General features: G+C 36.2%; 1 protein-coding gene across 6 annotated transcripts in view; it reads right to left on the minus strand.

Annotated features, from left to right (window-relative positions):
* TAX1BP1 (Tax1 binding protein 1) overlaps positions 1-20,461 on the minus strand; it is a 63,425-nt gene that overhangs the window by 16,474 nt on the left and 26,490 nt on the right. For 4 of the 6 annotated variants that reach the window (XM_064167016.1, XM_064167015.1, XM_064167014.1 and 1 more), the window contains 7 exons: positions 17,553-17,740; positions 16,140-16,298; positions 6,264-6,412; positions 6,043-6,133; positions 4,646-4,831; positions 1,596-1,823; positions 326-472 (listed from right to left, as the gene is read on the minus strand). In XM_064167016.1, coding sequence (XP_064023086.1) covers positions 326-472; positions 1,596-1,823; positions 4,646-4,831; positions 6,043-6,133; positions 6,264-6,412; positions 16,140-16,298; positions 17,553-17,740 — 1,148 coding nt within the window. The remainder of the gene's footprint in view (positions 1-325; positions 473-1,595; positions 1,824-4,645; positions 4,832-6,042; positions 6,134-6,263; positions 6,413-16,139; positions 16,299-17,552; positions 17,741-20,461) is intronic. The other 2 variants (XM_064167017.1, XM_064167018.1) reach the window with 2 other exon arrangements.

A 20,461-nucleotide genomic window follows, 5' to 3' on the forward strand; every position in this document is an offset into this window, starting at 1 on the left:
ACATTTTGAGGTTTAGCTACTGATTACAGGTAGTAATTGCAGATTTTTTCCCTGCTTTGGTTTCAAAATTCTTCTTTGAACAACGTTATGCTTCACCCAAACTTTGTTAGCTTTCAATATACACCAGTTACAAATCACAAATTCCATGCTCCATTTCAACAACAATCTTAAAGAAATAATTTAGCTTTATGGAAGAAAGCAGTGAGTTAAAGAGCCATTGCTTACTGTATGTTTTAATCTTTGTAAAAGCACTGAGCTTTGCAGAAGGAAATTAAATAGTTGAAAAATTATGAAATGCAAGTGAAATTTCTTTCATTCTACTTACTGCCTGTTCTGTAAACTTGTTCACTTGTTTCTGAAGTTTTTGACACTCTTTGAATTTTTCCTTGTAATGGTCAGCAGCCATTTGCAGACGAAGCTTCAAATCTTCAACTTCTCTGCGCAGTTCCTGCTCCACCGTGTTTGCAGTTTCCTTCCAAAGAACAATCATCTTAGAAACTATTTTGCTTTTCTCCCTTTTGTTCAAATACTACTTCTTCCCAAAAAGCCTTTTTTTTCAGTTAAAAAAAGCATAACATTATATAAGTACAGAAGAAGGTCCTGATTTGTTTGTAGGTGGGAAGGAAAAGAATAGAGTAGTACAGCACAGAGAGACAGCATCTGTGTTGAACTTCATTCCAAGCAGGACATACTGAGGAATTAAATAGGCATGGGTATAACATGACAGTCTGGTAAAGAGGATTCTTATTCTACAGGCTGATTACTGTATACCAAAGTCTGAACACCTTCCAGAAGCATTCTAGACATCTTAAGATAAGCATTTGCTACTTCTTCTAGGATGCATTTTGAAGACTGTTTATAACTGAAATTCTTAGAGAAAATGTGATGTTCTTGGAGATTTGAAGGCTAGTGAGTTTTTGAGGGTTGTACTATTCACTTCCTATTTATTATGCTATTTTAATTCAGATCAATAGACCTTTTCAAACTGCTACATCACTATGGTAATCCCAGTAGCGAGTCAATCCAATACAGCTAAAGTAACAGAAGATCCAGTAGAAAGCTCCCTTAAGCCAGAATGATGAAACTCACACTAGCTTACTAGGCTTTTATCCAAGACAAAGAAAGTCAAGACAACAGAGTTTCCATTAATATTTTTATACTTATAAATATTAAAGCAAATTAACCTCCACAAATATTGGATGTACTCCTAAGAATCCATTCATGAGGAAAGAACACTGAAGTAATAATTCTACAATCCATTCTCTAACCTGAATGTATTTTTAATGCTGCTGTGGCTCACATAAAAAGAATTCAGACAGGGAGAGAATTCAAAATATAGATAAAAATTGTATTACTCTGTGAAAATAATGTACAAGTTTGGAAAGGAGCTACTCCAAGTAGCAGCAGAAAACTCCTTTCATCCAAATCAGCTAATGCGCACTTGATTTAAGGTAGCATCTTGAGTGCTGGAAGAGAATTTGATGGTAATTTGTGCTAACCTTCCAGACACATTTTCTTATCTGACTTTGGCAAAGCTAGCTCTGTTGGATTTTATAAACACAAACAAACTTCAGTACTGAATACTGCCAATTTACCTGTTCATTTTTCAAAGCTGTGATTTTTTTAAGTTCAGCTAAAGCATCAGTGAGCTGCTTTTTCAACTTGTCGTTCTCCAGGCGTGCACTGTGAAGATCTGCCATTGTTTTATCACGCACATTTACTGCATCACTCAGCTCTTTTGACATCAGGACAGCTTCTTGCTTGCTAGCCTGAATCTGATCTTCAGCTTTCCGAAGCTGTTCTTTTAAAACACTTGCATCCTCCTAGGACAGAGAAGAGAGGGAAGAGAATCTATCATTTTTTTAATTCAAAGCATAAATAAAAATTGGTATCAAGATTAGAAGCAACTGAAAGAAAAAAATCTAAGTTTTCCCAGTGGCCTTAGCAGTATCTCTAAATCAAGAGGTTAGTACACAAGTACCATTTTCCCTATTTGCCTTCTTTACTAACAGTGGTGTGCAAACATGTGACATAATGGCAAACTTAAGCATTTTAACTACACTGGATTTTTGTTATATTGTCAGCTTTAGTTTTAAATACATGCCAAAAAAAATAAAAAAACCCATCTATTTTCCAGAATATCTTTGTCCTCATCACCACAGAACTCTGAATGGGCACAAGTGGTTACGCAGCTTCCAAACTAAAGTTCACCCTACCATAAGGCACTGCAGGTAACAAAGGTGTCTTGGTTTAAGAGATCCTACAATGGCTAAAGCTGGTTGACATGACATAACTGTGAAGCAGCTTTGAGATGTTTTTCTCACAGCTCCATTTCCCAAGGTCTTGCACAACAAGGTTTTCAAAAGGAACCAAGAACAAAAAGTAACGAAAAACAAGCCACAGCATGCATCACTAAGACTCTTGGCACTGCCACAGCTCCATAGTGCAGCCCAAGGACCAACTGGCCAAGCTGCACTACTGGCCTCTCATTCCTCAGAGAAGCCCAGGTTCACAAAAATAAAGCAAAAATTCAGAGCTGTTAAAAGCTACTTGCAACTTTTGGGATTTCTGAAGGCATTCACATTCTTGAGTCCAGACATAAATTTAGGTATCTGTAGTCCATTGTTAGTTCAGTTTTGATTAATCCCTTAGCATAGCAAGTCCAGAGGAATACTAATACATTTTGTAAACATTTACAAAGATGGATGGACTAGGAAATACACTAAAATCCTGTTGCTGAGCTGTTTTTACAGCACACGATGCATCAGTTACGTATTTAAGTATCTGTAGTTTCAGAGTGTAAGACAAAAATGTTAATGATCCCCAAAAAAAAAAAAATCACAAGCACTTCAAAATTAGTAAGTTACATGTTTGGTTGCTTCACACACACACACATACTCTATGTTTTTATTTCAAATTAAAATATAGTAGTAGTAGTTCAATATATTCAGAAACAATGACTAAAACAAGATAAGTTGTAAGTCAGTGTAAGACAACACATTCTTTTTGTCATCCTGACATTTCCACTATCAACAACACTACTTTTCTACTTAAAATTTACATTCATGACTCACATTAATGCAATTTATATTATTTCAAGATCTACATTGTTTTTTTCTGTGAGAAGACTGGTAAGATACACAAGATAAAGTCACTGGCATTATCTGGCTTTTAGATACTAGCCTCAAAGGGTGTGTCCAAATTAACACTCCAATTTGGATCAAGAATGTATTTGTGAAGTAAAACTCCCAGTCAGTTCCACTATTACTTATCACACTGTTGATCACAGGACAGAACAGTCTCAAGGCACAGAAACTGGATGCCTTTTGGATGAAGCTGAACAGGAAGATGTACATCAGGAGCAAACACCTAATATGTATTTTACTGCGGTGGGTTGAATGCTGGCTGAACGCTAGGTGCTCAAAGCCACTCTATCACCCTCCCTCTTTAACTGGACAGGAGAGAAAGTACAATGAAAGACTCACAAGTCAAAATAAGGCCAGGGAGACCAGACCCAAACTGAGGGGAAAAACAAAAATTATGACTAATCAAATCAGAGTAGGATAATAAAAAAATAAAAACAAGAAACACCTTTCTCTCCTTTCTCAGGCTCAACTTCACACCTGATTTTATCTAACTTCTCTCCACCAGCAGCACAAGGAGACAGGGAATAGGGGTTACAACCAGTTCTTTCTCTGAGGAAGGACTCCTGACACTCTTCCCCAGTCCAAGCACAGAGTTGCTCCCACAGGACACACTCCTCTACAAACTTGTCTAATGAGTCCTTCCAACAGGCCACATTTCCTCATGAACTGCCCCACAGTGGGTGTCCCTTTCAAAGGGTGCTGTCCTTCTTGCAGAGGTTTGGGGCTTTTTTACCCCACTTCTTAAGCATATTATCGTGGAGGTGCTCTGATCGTTGCTGTTGGGCTGTCTTGGCCAGTAGCAGTCCATCTTGGAGCTAGCTGACATTGTCTCTATTAGACATAGGGGAAGCTTCTAGCAGTTTCTCACAGAAGCCACCCTTGTAGCCCTCTGCTGCCAAAGCCCTGACACACAAACCGATCATACCTATCTGCAGAACCACACTAAAACTAGTCTGCAGTAAACCCATCCAGGCCATGGACAGCACAGACACCAGTTCTTGAGCAATTTCACTTAGTACACCACAGTGTTTGCTAGCTACAACACTGCCAGCACTGTAGCAAAGTTGCCATTCCTTAGAAGTCCTACTGGCACTCTTACTGACAAGTTCTTCATTATTTAGTTAATTTATATGGTACATTCTCTTTTTTCATGTTTTATGTCTCTGTATCTTGACAGCACCTAACAAGTCCTTCAGCACATCTTTCACTATTTCCTCTATCAGCCTCCACAGTCACAACATGGCTACAGTATTAACTTTCCTCTTTTTCTCATTCTCCTTTTTCACAAAGTTAAAAGCAACTCAGAGGAGCTGCAAAATCAGTATGTGCAAAATCAAATTCACTCTTTTGCTCATTTTCTACATCTACTGAGAATATCACAGTCCTCTTGCCTCTAAGCTTCCATTCTCGTGGTATCTTCAACTTCTTCCCTTCCCAAACACATAAAACCTTAAGATATGTTCATTTTAAGCCAGGCCAATTACATTAGTAATGCTTACCTTGTTTGATGAGGAGAGCAAAACAGCTTTCTTCATATTTTCTTTTTCAGCTACAATTAGCTGTAATCTGCCAACCTCCTCTTTATAATACGATATCATGTTTTCTTTGTTTGCATCCAAATTCTTAAGCGTCTGAATTTCTTTTACTAGTTTGGTGTTTTCTATTTCTGTATTCTTCAAGTGTATCTGTAATGACGCTAAAAAATGTCAAACTCTCCTTCCACATTAGGAAAACTACTGTTCACCTGTCCATTTAGGTGTTCACTAAACTCTAACTAGTCTCTGAGATGGATTAGAACAAGCAGAGAGAGAAAATATACATGATATAATTAGTGCCCTCCAGCACAGACTGTCTGGAATTGTTTCAGTTTCATCAGTTAACAACAACTCCACTCCACAGCTAGAACTTAAGGCCCTGATTGTTGTCCACATCAAAGTAACCTAATCAGAATTCACTCCTCTATTCACAAATGCTGGACAGCTAAGGACAAGCAAAAAACAAAAATATGTGCAGAAAACTAAAGAGAAATTAAACTTGTAATAGTACCTACTTGCAATCATCTAAGCAAACATTGCCAAAGACAGCAAACTAACAACTTCAGATTTGTTTTGCAGATATTATCAAGTCTATCATTCTATACCTAATAAAGGCTACCTATAGAATTCAACTGTTGTCCACTCAAACACTAAAAGATTTGTGCTGCTTATTTTCAAAGCAATTCCACAATTATGAAAACAATGGTTTCAGATTTTGACTTCTAGTGTGTATCTAATACTGTCTGTCACATTTTCCTATGAACAGAAGTAAGGTATTTTTAATGCACTCGATTTGTTTCATACAATCTAATAAACTAGAGCAGGGGGCACTATATTTTAAATATGAGCATCTTAATACCAGCAAAAGAAATGAGCTATGCCAGTTTAAATAAATAAAAATCAATGCAATATAGATCCTACTAAAGCTTCTTAGAGTTATGCACGAGATTCAAGAGTAGAGATATAGAAAACACAGTCCACAGAGAGAACTTAGAAGAGTTAAAACATAATTTATATACTAAAAAGACTGTTAAGAAAACTAGTTATTGGGTGATGCACTGTATAACTAAAGAACTTCCTCACTACAATCTATTATTTTTTGTTACCATGTCAGGATTTTAACAAATTTATTATCCATTCCCCTTCTAAGAGACCTTTTTTATATCGTGGGATGAATTCAGATGCTATTTTCCTCATTCACTTTTATATGAGAACATCTATAATAGTCATAAAATCTATTTGCAGAAGCTACCCATTTCCTTTTTTCCTTAGCAAATTCAATTTATCAGACCTCCCCATAAAGCATTATTACCTTTATTTCAAACCACTTCATTGTATAAAGGTACAAGGAATAAAATTACCTTATAAAGTTCCTTTTCATCCTTTTCAGTCTTTAACACAGATTCAAGTTGCTCCTTCTCAAGCATCACTTTCTTCAGTTTGTCCTTCAGACTAAGATATTGACAAATTAATAGTACAGAATTATTAATAAACAACATTGATGCATACATTAAAAGACATAAGTTGAAAAAAAATAAAACCTAGCAAAACAAGGAAGGTAAAGAACTAAGTGACTAAATACCTGTCTAACTCAGTTTCCTTCGCAATGGCCTTCTGAGTAACAGCCATGATGTCTTCCTCAAGCTGGAGAACTTTTGAAGCAGCCTCATCGTGCTTTTTCTTCAAATCACCAACTTCAGTTTTAAGAGCTTCTGATGTTTGAATATTACTCTATCAAAAAAACATTACAAAACAAATGCCACTTAAGAATGCATATCTTTAGAACTGCAACACTGAATTAATGTTACATGGTTATCAAATTTCAAGTATATATATAAATATTATTAGTATTACTGAATATATAAATATATTAAATTTGACATGTATTTTTCATATGTTAATGAGTAAATAAGGAGTTAATTTTGGTGCAAGCATTCAGATAGAGACCACCAAAGACTTCACAGTATAGGTGGCCAGGAGGAGGTTGCTCTCTTCTCTCAGGTGGCCAGCACCAGAACGAGAGGACACAGCCTCAGGCTGTGCCAGGGGAAATTTAGGCTGGAGGTGAGGAGAAAGTTCTTAACTGAGAGAGTCATTGGCTACTGGAATGGGATGCCCGGGGAGGTGGTGGAGTCGCCGTCCCTGGGGCAGTTCAAGGCAAGGTTGGACGTGGCACTTCCAACCCTGATGATACTGTGATATTTCATAATGTTTGCACATCTCCTTTCTGCAAACCAACCATCAACTACCTAGCTTAAAAAACACAAATAAATTCTTATTTTCTTTGAAAATGAGGAGTTTGCATTTGATCAGACAGTTGCACCATTCAAGTAAGCCACAGTAAAGACAACTGCAGGTAAACATAGTAGAAAAAAAAGTAAGAACTTCCGATGAAAAGGGAGTTACTGCACTACATTCTTCAAGCTAGGTCTCACGAAGCTCACAGAAGCTCATGAAATGATTTTAGGATTTATGTTTTGAATGCTGGAAGCTGAGATAGTGGATAATGACACCACCTACACCAGGTACTTTTGTCAGCAAATTGACAGATGCAAGATAGTAAGACTGTTTAAATCTGGTAATGTCCACATCGCTCTAGGCAGCAGAAAACTAACATCATTTCTAACACAGCAAAAGAGCCATCTAAAGTCAAGTCATTTAAGCAACCTAGAAAAACATTATTTCAAATAGAATACTGTTTTCTTGAGAAAGTAAATCAGTAACACTGAAGTAGAATACATGTACCGAAATAATATGCTAGCATTTCAAAATTCAATAAAGCCCATCCTAGTATCAAGCATAACAATGGCATGATTCTAACTGTAAACAAGGTCAAGACAGACCGACCGACACGCCTGACTACATGACTTACAGCGTTTGTGCAGATAGTAAAGTACAAGCTGTCTTTCTGCTCCACATTTGGAAGACTGAAGCACTGGTTCATCTATTCATTTTTAAACAAAGCTTAATGCCCTGAAACAAGACTGTACTGTAACATCATGAGAGACGCAATAGCCAGAGTTTACAGAGAACCCCTACTGGCCAGATTCCAACCTAACAAACAATGTTTTAAGTACAATAAAATATAATGAGGACTGTTTTTACTCATTAATTGTCAAAGTACACTGTTGGAAAGTGTAATTAAGCCCTGCTTTTACAAGTGACTGAACAGAAGTTTAGGCATTATGATTTTTTTTTTTGGGGGGTAGGTTTAGGGAGTGTGGAATTGTGAGGGGTGGCAAATGTAACCTGACTCGATCACTTCCTAAACACTATACCAGCCCATAAAGCAGTTTTCTTTTAATTTTTGTTACATAAGCTATTAAAAGGCTGATACATTACAACTATGTAAACTCTAAATGGCTTTATTATATGCCTTAATATAATAATTAATTCCAAGGGATCACAAATGCACCATCTTTTGTCAAAACAGCCATTTCCAAGGTCTTTATTTCTGAAGACCTATCAGTTTCCCTGCAAAACTGTACTTGGTACAACGAAGGCAGGATATTTTGATTCAAGTCAGCATTTCAAGTAAAACTTGCCATATAACCAGCAGCAACAACATATAACTGCCTGTCCCTCCCTAGTGCAGTGGAGACTAATTACTTGCCCCTGTTTTGAAAGTCTAGTATAGTAAAAAGTCTATTTCAATGCATATCTGTGTTTTCTCTGAACACCACCTTGGTATAACTGTAACTGTTGCAACCCAAGTGCCTTCAAAAGAATTTAAGCTGATACATTATATATACAAACAGTACAAACAGTTCAAACAGACTGCCAAAGGTAATATGTACTACAAGGAATTAATAGCCTGAAAAAAAAATTCACTCCACAAACAGAATTACAATTGATGCTGCTTTCTTAGTTATTCTAAAGGGACATGGTATTAAAATGTGAAAGTTCCATACTTAACAGATTCTCACCTAATAAACTTGTTTAGATACAGCTAAAGCCTACAGTTTTGAAAGAAAAAAGGTTTGATTTTTAGAGACTGCTTGTTATTTTACAGAATTCTTAGCAATTCCATTTAGATGCTGCAACCCTAGGCCCATACACTCTGGTTACAGCAGTTTCAGAGCCTGTAAAATTCAAAATGAGTGCTCTTAGACTATTTTACAGGTAAGCACTGACTGTATTTTAGGAGAAGTCTAAAGGGGAAGAACGTAACAAATGCAACTACATGTACAAGATCTATTAAAAAAAACCAACACTTTCTGTAATTGTTTATTTATTTTGTATTAATCAACCTGGTATATCTACAAATATTCTATCTTTTCTTCTTCAACAGAAAGAAAAGCACAGGAGGACCACAGATCATTTTAGCGAACTGGTTTAAAACCACCAAACAATTTTAAGGTTATTTTTACTCTGGATTGTGAACCCACTTACAAATGCACTTTCCCCTATATTTCCTTCCTTCGAGCTGCAAAAGTCTTATGGATGGAGGAGGGAAACAAACAGCACCACAAGGGCCAAGATAAACAGTCAAGAAATCACTACTGCAAAACAAAGAACTACCAAAACAGAAATTCCAAAGAGTCTCACTAGGAAAATGAAACAAAGAAAATATAATACAATTATCAAGTGCATGTGTCTTTCCCCAAATCACAACTTCACTTTGAATATTCTGATGTACCTTCACACAGGGAATGAGAAGGATGATAAGAGTGTCAAACCCTCTACCCATTTTATTCTAAAACGGTAAAATATTTATGATTGATTATTGCAAAATAATTTTAGCACAATTGTATGACTTGCCCTCCTCCTCCTGCAAAGAACTGCCATTACACATAAAGTGATTTGTTTACCGTGCAATACAAAGAGCTGCCAGGAGTTTTTACAACAAGAAGTTCTGAATTACAGATGAGTTGCTTGAGGTTTGTGTAACCTAACTGCAAATATATTGAATCCTCAGACAGCTATTACAATCTCTGTCTAAAGGGTATGTGAAAATCATGCCTGTGCTCCTCCTTATAAAAAGTTTAAAATTTATTAAGCTGCTGCTGCAATAAACTACTGTTTTTTAAATCTGAGAATGGAATAGCCATAATGTTTCTAGGTTATCATTTTTACAACAGAAAATTATGGTTAAAAATTCTATTTCAACAATTAAGAACAATATGTTTTCTCTACTCATTTCTTACTCCTAATAGATTTCTGCAACAAGACCAAACATTTCAGAGTGCTGCACAGTTGATGGAAGCAAAGTGATGCAGGCATCCTTCCCTGTGAATCAACAATTTTTCAAACATACTTAAGGCAGAGAGAGACCCAAAACACAGAACAATATACTTGAAAAATATAACACAGATCTACTTCCAGCTGGGACATCCTGTAGTACAGCAATGGCCTACATGGGGTTTTCTTATGCTTCATCTTCTCTTTTCACAATGTGTAAAACTCCCTACACACTTTTAAAAAGCCATTCCACACCTAAAGCATTCACTTTTGATTAATGGATAATAGCTGAAATCTTTATTTTACTTTTTTCAGGATGTATACATTGTATTGTAAAATACAAAGGGTTAAAAAGTGAGCTATGCAGCTCTGGAATTAAAGAGGTCAATTCACCAAATACAAGGCAATTTATTTGGAAAAAAAGAGAAAAAAAGCACAGTTTTCAGTTGGATTGATTTATCTGGATGTGATTTCATGTCAGGGGAACCATTATGTTTCACACCCTTGCAGAGAATTCAGGGGACCTAGACAAATTAGCTGCAGGAGCCTTTTGTTTATACCACTGACATCACAGCAGCTTCCACACAACTATGCACAACACTTGGCTGACATCATACTCTGCTCCGAGAGGAAACACACAACACAGTACCCTAGCAGCCAGTGCAAAATCTGAGAGTACTTATAACAACACCAGGCCTGAATGATATGGAAAGAAATTCTGAGCTGCAATTCTTCTTTCTGAATTGAAATTTAAGCATTCAGCAAAACAGCAAAGCAATTCCACACAAACTCAAGTATGTTATCTTTGTGATCAATCTGCAACAGAAATACTGCTCTAAAAAATCTGACGTCTCCCTATTCCAAAAACCTAAGAGGTCACAGTGGCAGTAATTAACTTCTGATCTCCTCAATCTCCTTCCCTTCCAGGGCAGCAGTGCAGTTGCTGTCCCTGGAGGTGTTTATGTAGTGTATGTACTTGGTGCTTAGGGACATGGTTTAGTATTGACCCTTCAGTGCTGGGTTGAAGGTTGGACTGGATAATCCTTGAGGCCTCCTACAACTGGATGCTTTGTGTGATATAATGAATTAACATTTTAAACATATCAAAAAGCAAAAGTAAAAGTTCATCTATATACATTAGTCACCCCATGACTGTTAGCATGGTTACAGGCGTGCAAGTTTTTGGAGAAGACAGGTGAAGCTCCACACTATGATTTTGAAGCACACATTTATATTTCAGAATGTTAATTTCTAAAAAATATCTTGTAATTTTGCTACGAGCTACTGCTTTTGCAGAGTCACTCAGAAATGCATCATCTGAATTGAAGTGCACAATATCTGCTATCAAGTTCCATCATCCAATTAAGTAATTTTCAATTAACCAGCTTAAGAAATATTCAAATACAGAACAGTTACAAAAAGAACAAATAAAGGTTTTCTCTTCATAAGATGTTTACAGCACCCAAGCGTGGTATAAATTGCTGGTGCCAACCTGAGCAATTCTCAGTGTTTACTTTATATCTTTAAATAATTATGTATGTGGGGGAGGGCTGTGTGATGTAAATTTTTGTGATTTTGCCTTTTGAGTTGGGAATAGTTTTGTGGTTGTTTAAAAAAATAGCCAACAAACAAAGCACAACTCCTGCGCCATCCAGACCACCAAATTTTCTCCTGCACCATCCAAACCAGCAGATTTTCACACAGGCTGCATAGATAATATAAACATAACCTGCTTTAAAGAGGCACTGAAGAAAAACTACTTGATTCACTTATGCACTGCTGATATATCACACTGCACAACAACACCTTGTGACTATCTAATCAGAAAACCTCTCCTTATAAAGTAGCATCAAAAGCCAATTTAAATGAGCTCCTAATACCTAAATCAAAGTATCCAATTAATAAAGCCAATGCGAAGATAGAACCTGTCAGCAGAATGTGACTAAGCCTCCCCATAAGACAGCTGAATTAGCCCACTTTTTACAAGTTACATAGTGAACTGAACTTTCAAAAAGCATGAAAGAACAAGTTTATCAAATCACCAAATTCACCTCAATTTTTACCAATGTCATAACAGAAACACTATTCAAACGTTCACAGACTTAAAGAGTGAGCAAGTAATCCGCAAATCTGTTGATTCTAACTCCAGTCAAATAAAAGCGGAAACTAATGCTACAGGAACGAGACTGACACTAAACAAAACAGCTCAGAAGTACTTTCTTCCCACTAGAGGGAGACAAACGATTGCAAAAGCATTTGCACGTTCTGCTCCCCACAGAAACTTACAGAACCTGTGTTTACAAAATTCAATGGTTGCAGCATCAGAACAGCAACTCAGGAAGGACTGACACAGTAACTACTGCATGTTGCTCCTGCTCAGAATAGTAATATTAAATTAAAACAGTAGGCATGTTTACTCCTGTCAGAACTTAGATACAGTTCAAGTACACACAAAACTTGGAGCACAAAGAGAAAAAAACCTGGGTTTTTTAACACATACATATTTTTATATTCCTAGTGTCTGAAATATACATTAGAAATATTTGTATTATTATTCTCTAGATAAAAACGAGGATGGTTTTCTTCCATTGTTCTTCAAATTTTCCAAAGTTAAAATATATTCATATAAAAGCAGCTTACTAATGTGCCTCTACATACTCGAGTATGTACCACTGAACAAGTTACCTCAGTACAAAACCAACACAAAAGTTGAAATGCTGAAAAGCAAGCTGAAACAGTTCTGGTAATCATGTATCATCTTCTTAAAGTAAATACTCAATGATTATTTTACTTAGTATTTTAACTGTGTTAGATTAGCAGAGTTGCAAGCTGTACATTCAACATGAATCTAAATAAAAACATAGCATCAGGGAACACCACCCTAGTAAAAACAAATTACTGCTGAAACACTAACAGCAGACTGTAAGAAAAAGATGTGACATTTCTGAAACATTTCCAATAATTTCTCATTTACTCTGAATTCCAACATGCAGTAGTAGCAGATTAAGTTAAACCTTCACACTCTGTAAGAGCTTATTTAATGTCATCTGGGGAGAAAAAAAAATACCTAGGGATCGTTTCACTGGCACAAAAAATGCTCCAGAGGAATAATGGTTTCCTGTAACTGAAGATAACAGCCCTTTTCAGAAGACTAAAAAGAGTGTGCATATTGGGGGAAAGGAAAAAGGGGAAGTGGGAAAAATTCACTTATCATCTCTCCAAACTGATCTTGTCAGAACAACTACTTACTGCATTAAGCAGCCACTGGGTAAGAAAAGAGTTAGAAATGACCTTAAGAGGAATAAAGACTGGATGTACTTCTAGTTCTACAATATATTAAGCTTAGCCAGTGTGGGGCAACTAATAGAACTTAATAGTAATATTCATAATCTATGAATAGTGTGCACTAAAACCAGGGTGATGGAGAGCATGATCCCTCTGAGCACAAACACTGACTAGCAAAAGGTTGTGCATCTTCAAATGTTCTTTAACAGTGATGACAACAGAAGACTATGTCTGCAGAACCATTAACAAATCGAAAATAAATTTTAAATTGAGTTTTTTTTAATTCCAATATGCTAAAACACCAAAAAACAAACAAACAAGATTAAAGAAAAATAAAATACATAAATAAATAAAACTGAAGCCTTTAGTGATTGTGCTGTAACATGCATCAGAAGCGATGTTCAACAACTCCAACAGCACATCATGTCTGGAATGCATTTGTTCCTCCTATCTTTGGTAGGAGATGAGACTGCTAAGTGGGCAACAAGGACCGTGTTTCTCCTGAACAGTAAGGGCACTACTAGCAAACCAAAACCTGTAGTTTGTTGTGGTCACTAGAATCTGAAGACCTAGTTTAAAAAATAAATTCAAATAAAAAACCCTCATCTTTAAATATCCATAGAGCCCAATAACCAAACTTTGTGGAACACTTACTGTATTACACCCAGACTGTTTACAATGCTGTGTACTTAAAACAGTGATCTATTTTTAGCTTGTTTCCTCCTAATGCTTTCTTTCCCCAGAGCTTTAAATGGACCACTTAGCATCCCAACTAAGCAAAAAGCAGACAGAGAAAACAATAGTTCCACTGTCCAAAATCCTATGAGTATAAATAGATGGGGAAGGGAGACCAAACAATCAAGAGTGGGAGAGAAACACTAATTGGGATACAGCTGTGTCTCTCAACAACCATCCTGTCAAATATCAAGAAATCAATGTTGCCACAGACATTTCTCAAGGATTCAAACTACTCCTGAGCAATTCACAAAAATAAAGGACAAAAATCAATATCAAAAAGAGGAAAGCAGCCTAAATAAGCAGCCTCAACAACCATTCCATAACTCAAAGGCAAAATATCTTCGACATGCCAAGCCAAAATAATCTAGCTCATACTAAGCACAACTGAAGATTCTCTTTGCATAAAATACATTTTTACTACTTAGCATTTCAAGGTTATCTATTGCAGTCTTACATATAAAGCATCCAAGTTAATCCATTGTTTAGGTTTACTGCCAATAACAATTATTCACATGAAGCTGATTTTGAAGAGTTTCTTTTGGTTGGATTTTTTTTTGGAAGGGTGTTTTGTAAAGTTGTTTGGTCAGGCTCCATTTTGGTTTTGTTTGGGTTTTTCTAAACAAACCACAAAGACAGTAAAACCAAGATACTATAATCCAACTGAATGTTGCTTAACTTCTGCTCAGAAATATTTTAAATCAATTAGTTAACACACTGTATGTGTTCCCAAAGTAAATAAATCATGTAATTCCTTGATCCACTGCTGTATTCACATAGTGGGATAGGGAAGCAAGCAGAACAAGAAGTCACCTTTGAGACTGGAAAGCTGCATATAAAGGATTATTTACTAAACTTTGCAATGATGAAAAAGTTTTATTGCACTTGATTTAGTAGATGCCTGCTTAGTTTTCAAGAGCGACAATCAAATAATATTCTGCTTGTGTATATAAAGAAATTAAAGGTTTTTAAACTCAGATTTGTTTCTTTTTTGTAAATAAGTGAAAAACTGAGAAGTATAAAATTAAGACAGTGACCAAGATTTAAGAGGCAAAAAAATTAAATTGCATGAGGTAGAAAATTTCTATGGTGTCCTAGGTAAAGAGCCACATGAGCTCCTGGTCAGGTGCACACTTATACATCAGGTAAATAGAAGGGAGAAGTTCTTCACACTTCAAAAAAATACAAAGTCAAACAAAAAAATCCCAAATCCCAAGACAAACATATCTGACATTAGACTTTAACTGATAGTTCTGGTATCTTGAAGTTAAAAGACATTCCTTCATACTATTTTTTTTTTCTAAGCAAGATCTTATCCTTTCTTCTTCCCCTTACCCAACATTCTAGTCTATTTCACTATGGCTGTCCAAAAGTAAACTAAAAAACCTCAACCGTTTCAAATTCCCTCAACAATTGCTATTAAAGGTGTACCACGCAGAACTGTTGACATATACATACTAGTACTTAGAAATAGCCTATTAACTGCTGTCCACAGCTAAATTATATAGGCTTCATTACTTCAAATTTGTCCATGTCACCACCTCCCTCCCACATGTTTTTAATCTTCTCCTAAAAGTTGTTCCTTTAAAAGCATCAGCCTAAGAAAGATTAGATGCAACCTTTTTGTGCTTTTTTCCATCATATTAGATTTCCTCCTTTTACCATATGTAAAATTCCAAATTCAGCTTGCTTTGGTTTAGGACAGATTTATATTTTCACTATCAGTTAACACTGCAAATTGATTCTTACATTTATGCTTCTTTTCCTTTTGTGTTATCTTCAGACTTTTGTGAAACCTTTCAGAAAAGTGCCTAGTTACATCACATTCTTTGTATGCCCTGGCAGTAGTATTCTGCTAAGTCTCCATTTTTGCTTTTAATACCAAAATGTTTTACCATTTTCAACACCCTATGTTCTATGTAGTCACTTCTTAATGGGAGTTTCCTCCATTTTAAGTTAATGTAAGCAAACTTTAAATTATCAACCTCTTTCCACTATGAATTCCACAGTTAAATGTCAAACATCTGGTAACAGTTGTCATCGATTATCTCACCAAGTCTGGTACCAAAAGCCCTAAACTTTTTTAACCATTTTACGACATAAAAGGAGTAAGTGAAAGAAGGTTAATAGGAACTGACCTATTCTAGAGTGTCTAAATACTAAGGGGTTTTGATAGATGATTTTCACACAGTTTACCTGTTTCTTGAATAAGGAGGATTACAGACACTGAGTCAGTTTTAACAGTTAAACAACTAACCTTTTGCTCTGTTTGCAGTTGGTCACATCTCTGCTTTTCATGATTAAGTTCTTTTTCCAGTCTTTCAACTTGATCTCTGAGTTGGGCTGTTTCCTTTTCCAGAACAGAAGTTACCTTTAACAGCTCTTCTTTTTCTTTTATTATTTTTTCAATTTTAAACTGTAAAAACAAAAACATTCCTTTTTTGGTAATTTTTCTCTCCTTCATTCCTATTAGGTAAGTGGATGAAAAATCACTCCTGCATTTCAGCAGAAGCATAAAATGTGTGTCTCCTGGCTAGGTTACTTTACAGTCTTGCCCTTATTCCTAAACTTCTGAAGTTTCACTGTTCTAACTGAATAGTCCTGCATTACCATTAGACAGCACATTTTGCACTGTTTGATTTACACTCAATTTTTATCTCCTCCAGTGAAGGACAAGTGACAGCTACTATGAAAGTGTTAATTATGACGATGACACTTTGTTGGAGAAATGGCTGTTGAGTGCAGACACATACACACTCTAAAGCAATGTTTGAGGAAGTTCACTAAAAGAAAATAAAAAAACAAATTACCAAGAAACCAAAAAAAATGAACAAAGAAAAGCACACACATAGCCACAAGGAGTAGCACACAACTCAAGGTAATCAAAAAAGTTTGAAAAATCCTATTGCTTTTAGTAGTATATATACTTGAAAAGCAAGAATATCCCAGATGTACCTGCCTACTACGCCTCTTATCCCTTAAATCGAATACAGGCATGCCAACTGACAAAAGTACAAAACATCTGATGGCAAAATAAGGAAGCAACACTAAGCAACTAATAAAATCAAGTTGGGTTGGTTTAGTTTTTTGGTGTTTTGCTGGTTTTGTTAAAGCAATATTCAGCCTATGAAATATCAGGAAGCCAGTACAAACACCTTAACTCTGGACGTAAGCAGACAAGTCTACCCACATCCTCCTAGCAAGGAGCACAACACATGTAACAGAGCTTCAAATAAAACAAGACCTAGTCTAACATACTTGGGCACCTGCAATTATTAAGCTTTGTTTCCAGGGCTCTTCACTTGTGCACATATAAAAGTAAACTACTTCTTTAATGTAATTTTCTTACCATGGAGACTATTTCACATAAAGTGTACCTTTTCCTTTCAACATGGAGAGTAGAGATGTAAGAAATGTGCAACTATCTATTCTCTTATGGTTTCCCAGTCTACACTTAGTGCTACACCATATCTTTCATCAGTGAACTTTTAGTTACTTAACCTGCAAATGTTCTGAACTCCAAATACTGGAGAACAAGCCAGAAATATGTACATTATACACATGTAGTCTTTTCCCCATGGTTTGTTCTTTATATACATCCTCTGTGTATATGTAACTATATTAACAAGATAAACAAGAAGGTAACATTCTAAGAATTGTTGAATCAAACCTCAAGAAGTCCAGCTTTTGTGGTCACCACTAACATATCAGAGTTTCCTTCATCTTCCATGGTAAGCAATTCCTCAACAGGGGAAGAGGTACGAAACTGGAAAGGTGTACTTGCTCCACGGATTTCTCCTCTATGAGTCACATAACAGAACTGGTAGAATTCTCCATCATCATTTGGTAGGTAATAGCCTATCAAAACAGATTTGTAGTTGAAGAAACATTTACACAAAAATCTCCATCTGGAAATAGCTGATAAGATCATGTTTAACTTCGGAATTTCATGCTTGTTACTTCAGTAAGGTACAGATGAATCACCAAAACAGCAGAAAGGAAAGTCGTTCTATTCAGTAATTTTCATCCCCCAAACATTTCCCCTAGCTTTTAAGACAAACATCAAAACAGTGTCAGGCAATAGGTGCTATATGTCCACATCACCTGACACACACTAGGCAATAGCTGCTGTTTATATATTTATGAAATGACAGAAGAATCATTAGCATGAGATGCCCTGAAGATGCAACAGGACCACGTTACTAAGCAACCATTGTACAACCACAGAACAAAAATTTAGCAATTGTTTGGCCTTGGATATCTTTAAGACTACAAAGACAGAGTAACATGCCACAAGAAGACATCTGCAACTTTACCAGGTTCAATATTTTCACATGTTTTTGTGGAGTAATAACAATTTACTTCTGTTATTTTCAAATATCAAAGCAAGGGAATGCTCTGAATGCATGACACAACGTTAACAAGCTGCAGGTATTGGGGGGGGAGGCAAAGTTTAACAAAAAAGGTTACTTTTTAAACAGAAATAAAACCTTCCAGATTTTTCAAGGTAAGGATAAATTATCTTTCTTGTAGTTGGGTAATATTGCAAGCTACTAGTAAATTATTTCAACAAAATTTCTGTGTGACTACACATACTGCTGCCTACTAAAGCTTCAACATCAAGCCTCTTGCATACCTGGATTTATACAGTAACATTTGTGAATGTTAAACAATAGTTTCCAGAACCTGATGAGACTTTTTACCTTTATTAGCACATGCAAGAAACCACACCTTAGCCTGCTGAATGGTAAAAAAACCAATTGGTTTTATTCAGAATACATAAATATCAGATACCCCAACCAGCTTGACTAAGATGCTAGCATAATAAACCCTAAGCATACATTCAATCCAGCAGGTCATGTCACACATCTCTATTCGTAATTCACCACAATTCAACCTGCTTCCTTTCTAACTTTAACATTAATTTCTTTTCCTTGACTTTATTCCAGACTCCTGGAAGGCTTCTCCCAGTGCTCTTAGCTACTACTCCAACAAACAGTAAAATGCTACACGTGCTATACAGACAGCACTTGTATCAAGTACATCATATTTCCATTAGACTTATACTTTATTAATTGTGGCTCAAGAAGTAATCTCAAAACTTTTGGACCTGACTATGCTTTTCAATACAGCACTGCAGTTCAGCTTACCCAAATGAATGCTTAAACAAGGGAACACTATGCAGAAACAAGTTCAAAACAATCTAATTTGCAGCTCCAGCAAGTTTCAGTACTGGCTCAAAGTGATTTTAAAGCTGATTGAAGTCTTTTTTCCTGTAACATACTGGGGAGAAGAGATTCCTACTCTTTTCTTACAGCACTATTACTCAACCATTAAAAATATTTAAAGCATGCTGCACAACATCTACTATTTATGTCGGTTTATCAAGCTCCTGTAAACTCTACAGATCTCATTTCAGCAGCACTAAAATATCTTACTAATCACAACTGGGAGACTGCCTGAATGGAGATTAAATCTGTCAGCTTTCTAGAAGTGGAAGACTGTCAGCATGGAATGTAACAGATGGAACAGAGTTACCTGGACTCTTCATGTGTGGTAAAACTTCTCTGTATAAAGGACTGATAAGGGCATGTAGAGTACTAGGTTTCTAGGTCTTTTAGCTTCAGTCTAACTCAATGTTGTTCATTCCATGAATTTTGGTAACTGTAAAACCAACTAATGATTTCCTTCTTAAGGGGCACACACACTTTTCACAGATTTCAAGGTTACAGATCACGTGGATATGATCTTCACCAAAAGTACCACAAAAAAAAGACTATAAATTCATCCAAGCTATATGATTTGGCAGCTACTATTTGCCATTTTAACAAGACAACAAGCTAGCACAGTAATTATTTCAGGACTTCAACTATTATCTTTTTTCTATTCACATTAAGCACTAAGCACAAAGAAAGACAAAAGCCAACTCTGAGAAGTGAAAAACAATGAAAGATGGTACACAGAATTGTGTCAATAAGCAGAAGAGCATTAAACAAGCTCAGAAGTGCCTTTTTTACATGCAACTTCAAATGCCTGTAGATTTTTGACACCCAGTGACAGGAAACTCTGCACATTTACTGTATTAGACAAGTATCATCTCTATCTCCATTTGGATCCTGTCACTTGGTAGCTTAAATCAATGGTTCTTACTTCTTTAAACATGAACAACGGGTAATCCGTTCACATCATTGGTTTTAGAGACATCACTCATTTCTTATTATTTCCCAGGTTGAAAAATCTGGTAGGAGCAAGTTCTGAAGGTCACCGAGGCCAGCTTCCCACTTAAGAGACTGCTGCCAGCATCAGTCTGAAACTACCATAGCCATGTCTTAGCATTCTTCCAAACCAGAGACACATAGCTGAAATGCTGCACTATTCCCTCGTGGTAAAATAGTACTTCCTAATGTCAGATGTAAACCTCCCAGGCCACTGCTGCTTTTTATCCACGTAGTTCTCATCTTTGCATCTCCACACCTTGATACACAAGCTGTTTGTTAATTTTGTCCTTCCTTGCTGCACTTTGTTCTGCTACATCTTTCTTGAGATTGCAAATGGCAGGGAGATGATCTAATCTTGGCA

The sequence above is a fragment of the Pogoniulus pusillus genome, chromosome 28, assembly GCF_015220805.1.
Source record: "Pogoniulus pusillus isolate bPogPus1 chromosome 28, bPogPus1.pri, whole genome shotgun sequence".
Taxonomy (NCBI): domain Eukaryota; kingdom Metazoa; phylum Chordata; class Aves; order Piciformes; family Lybiidae; genus Pogoniulus; species Pogoniulus pusillus.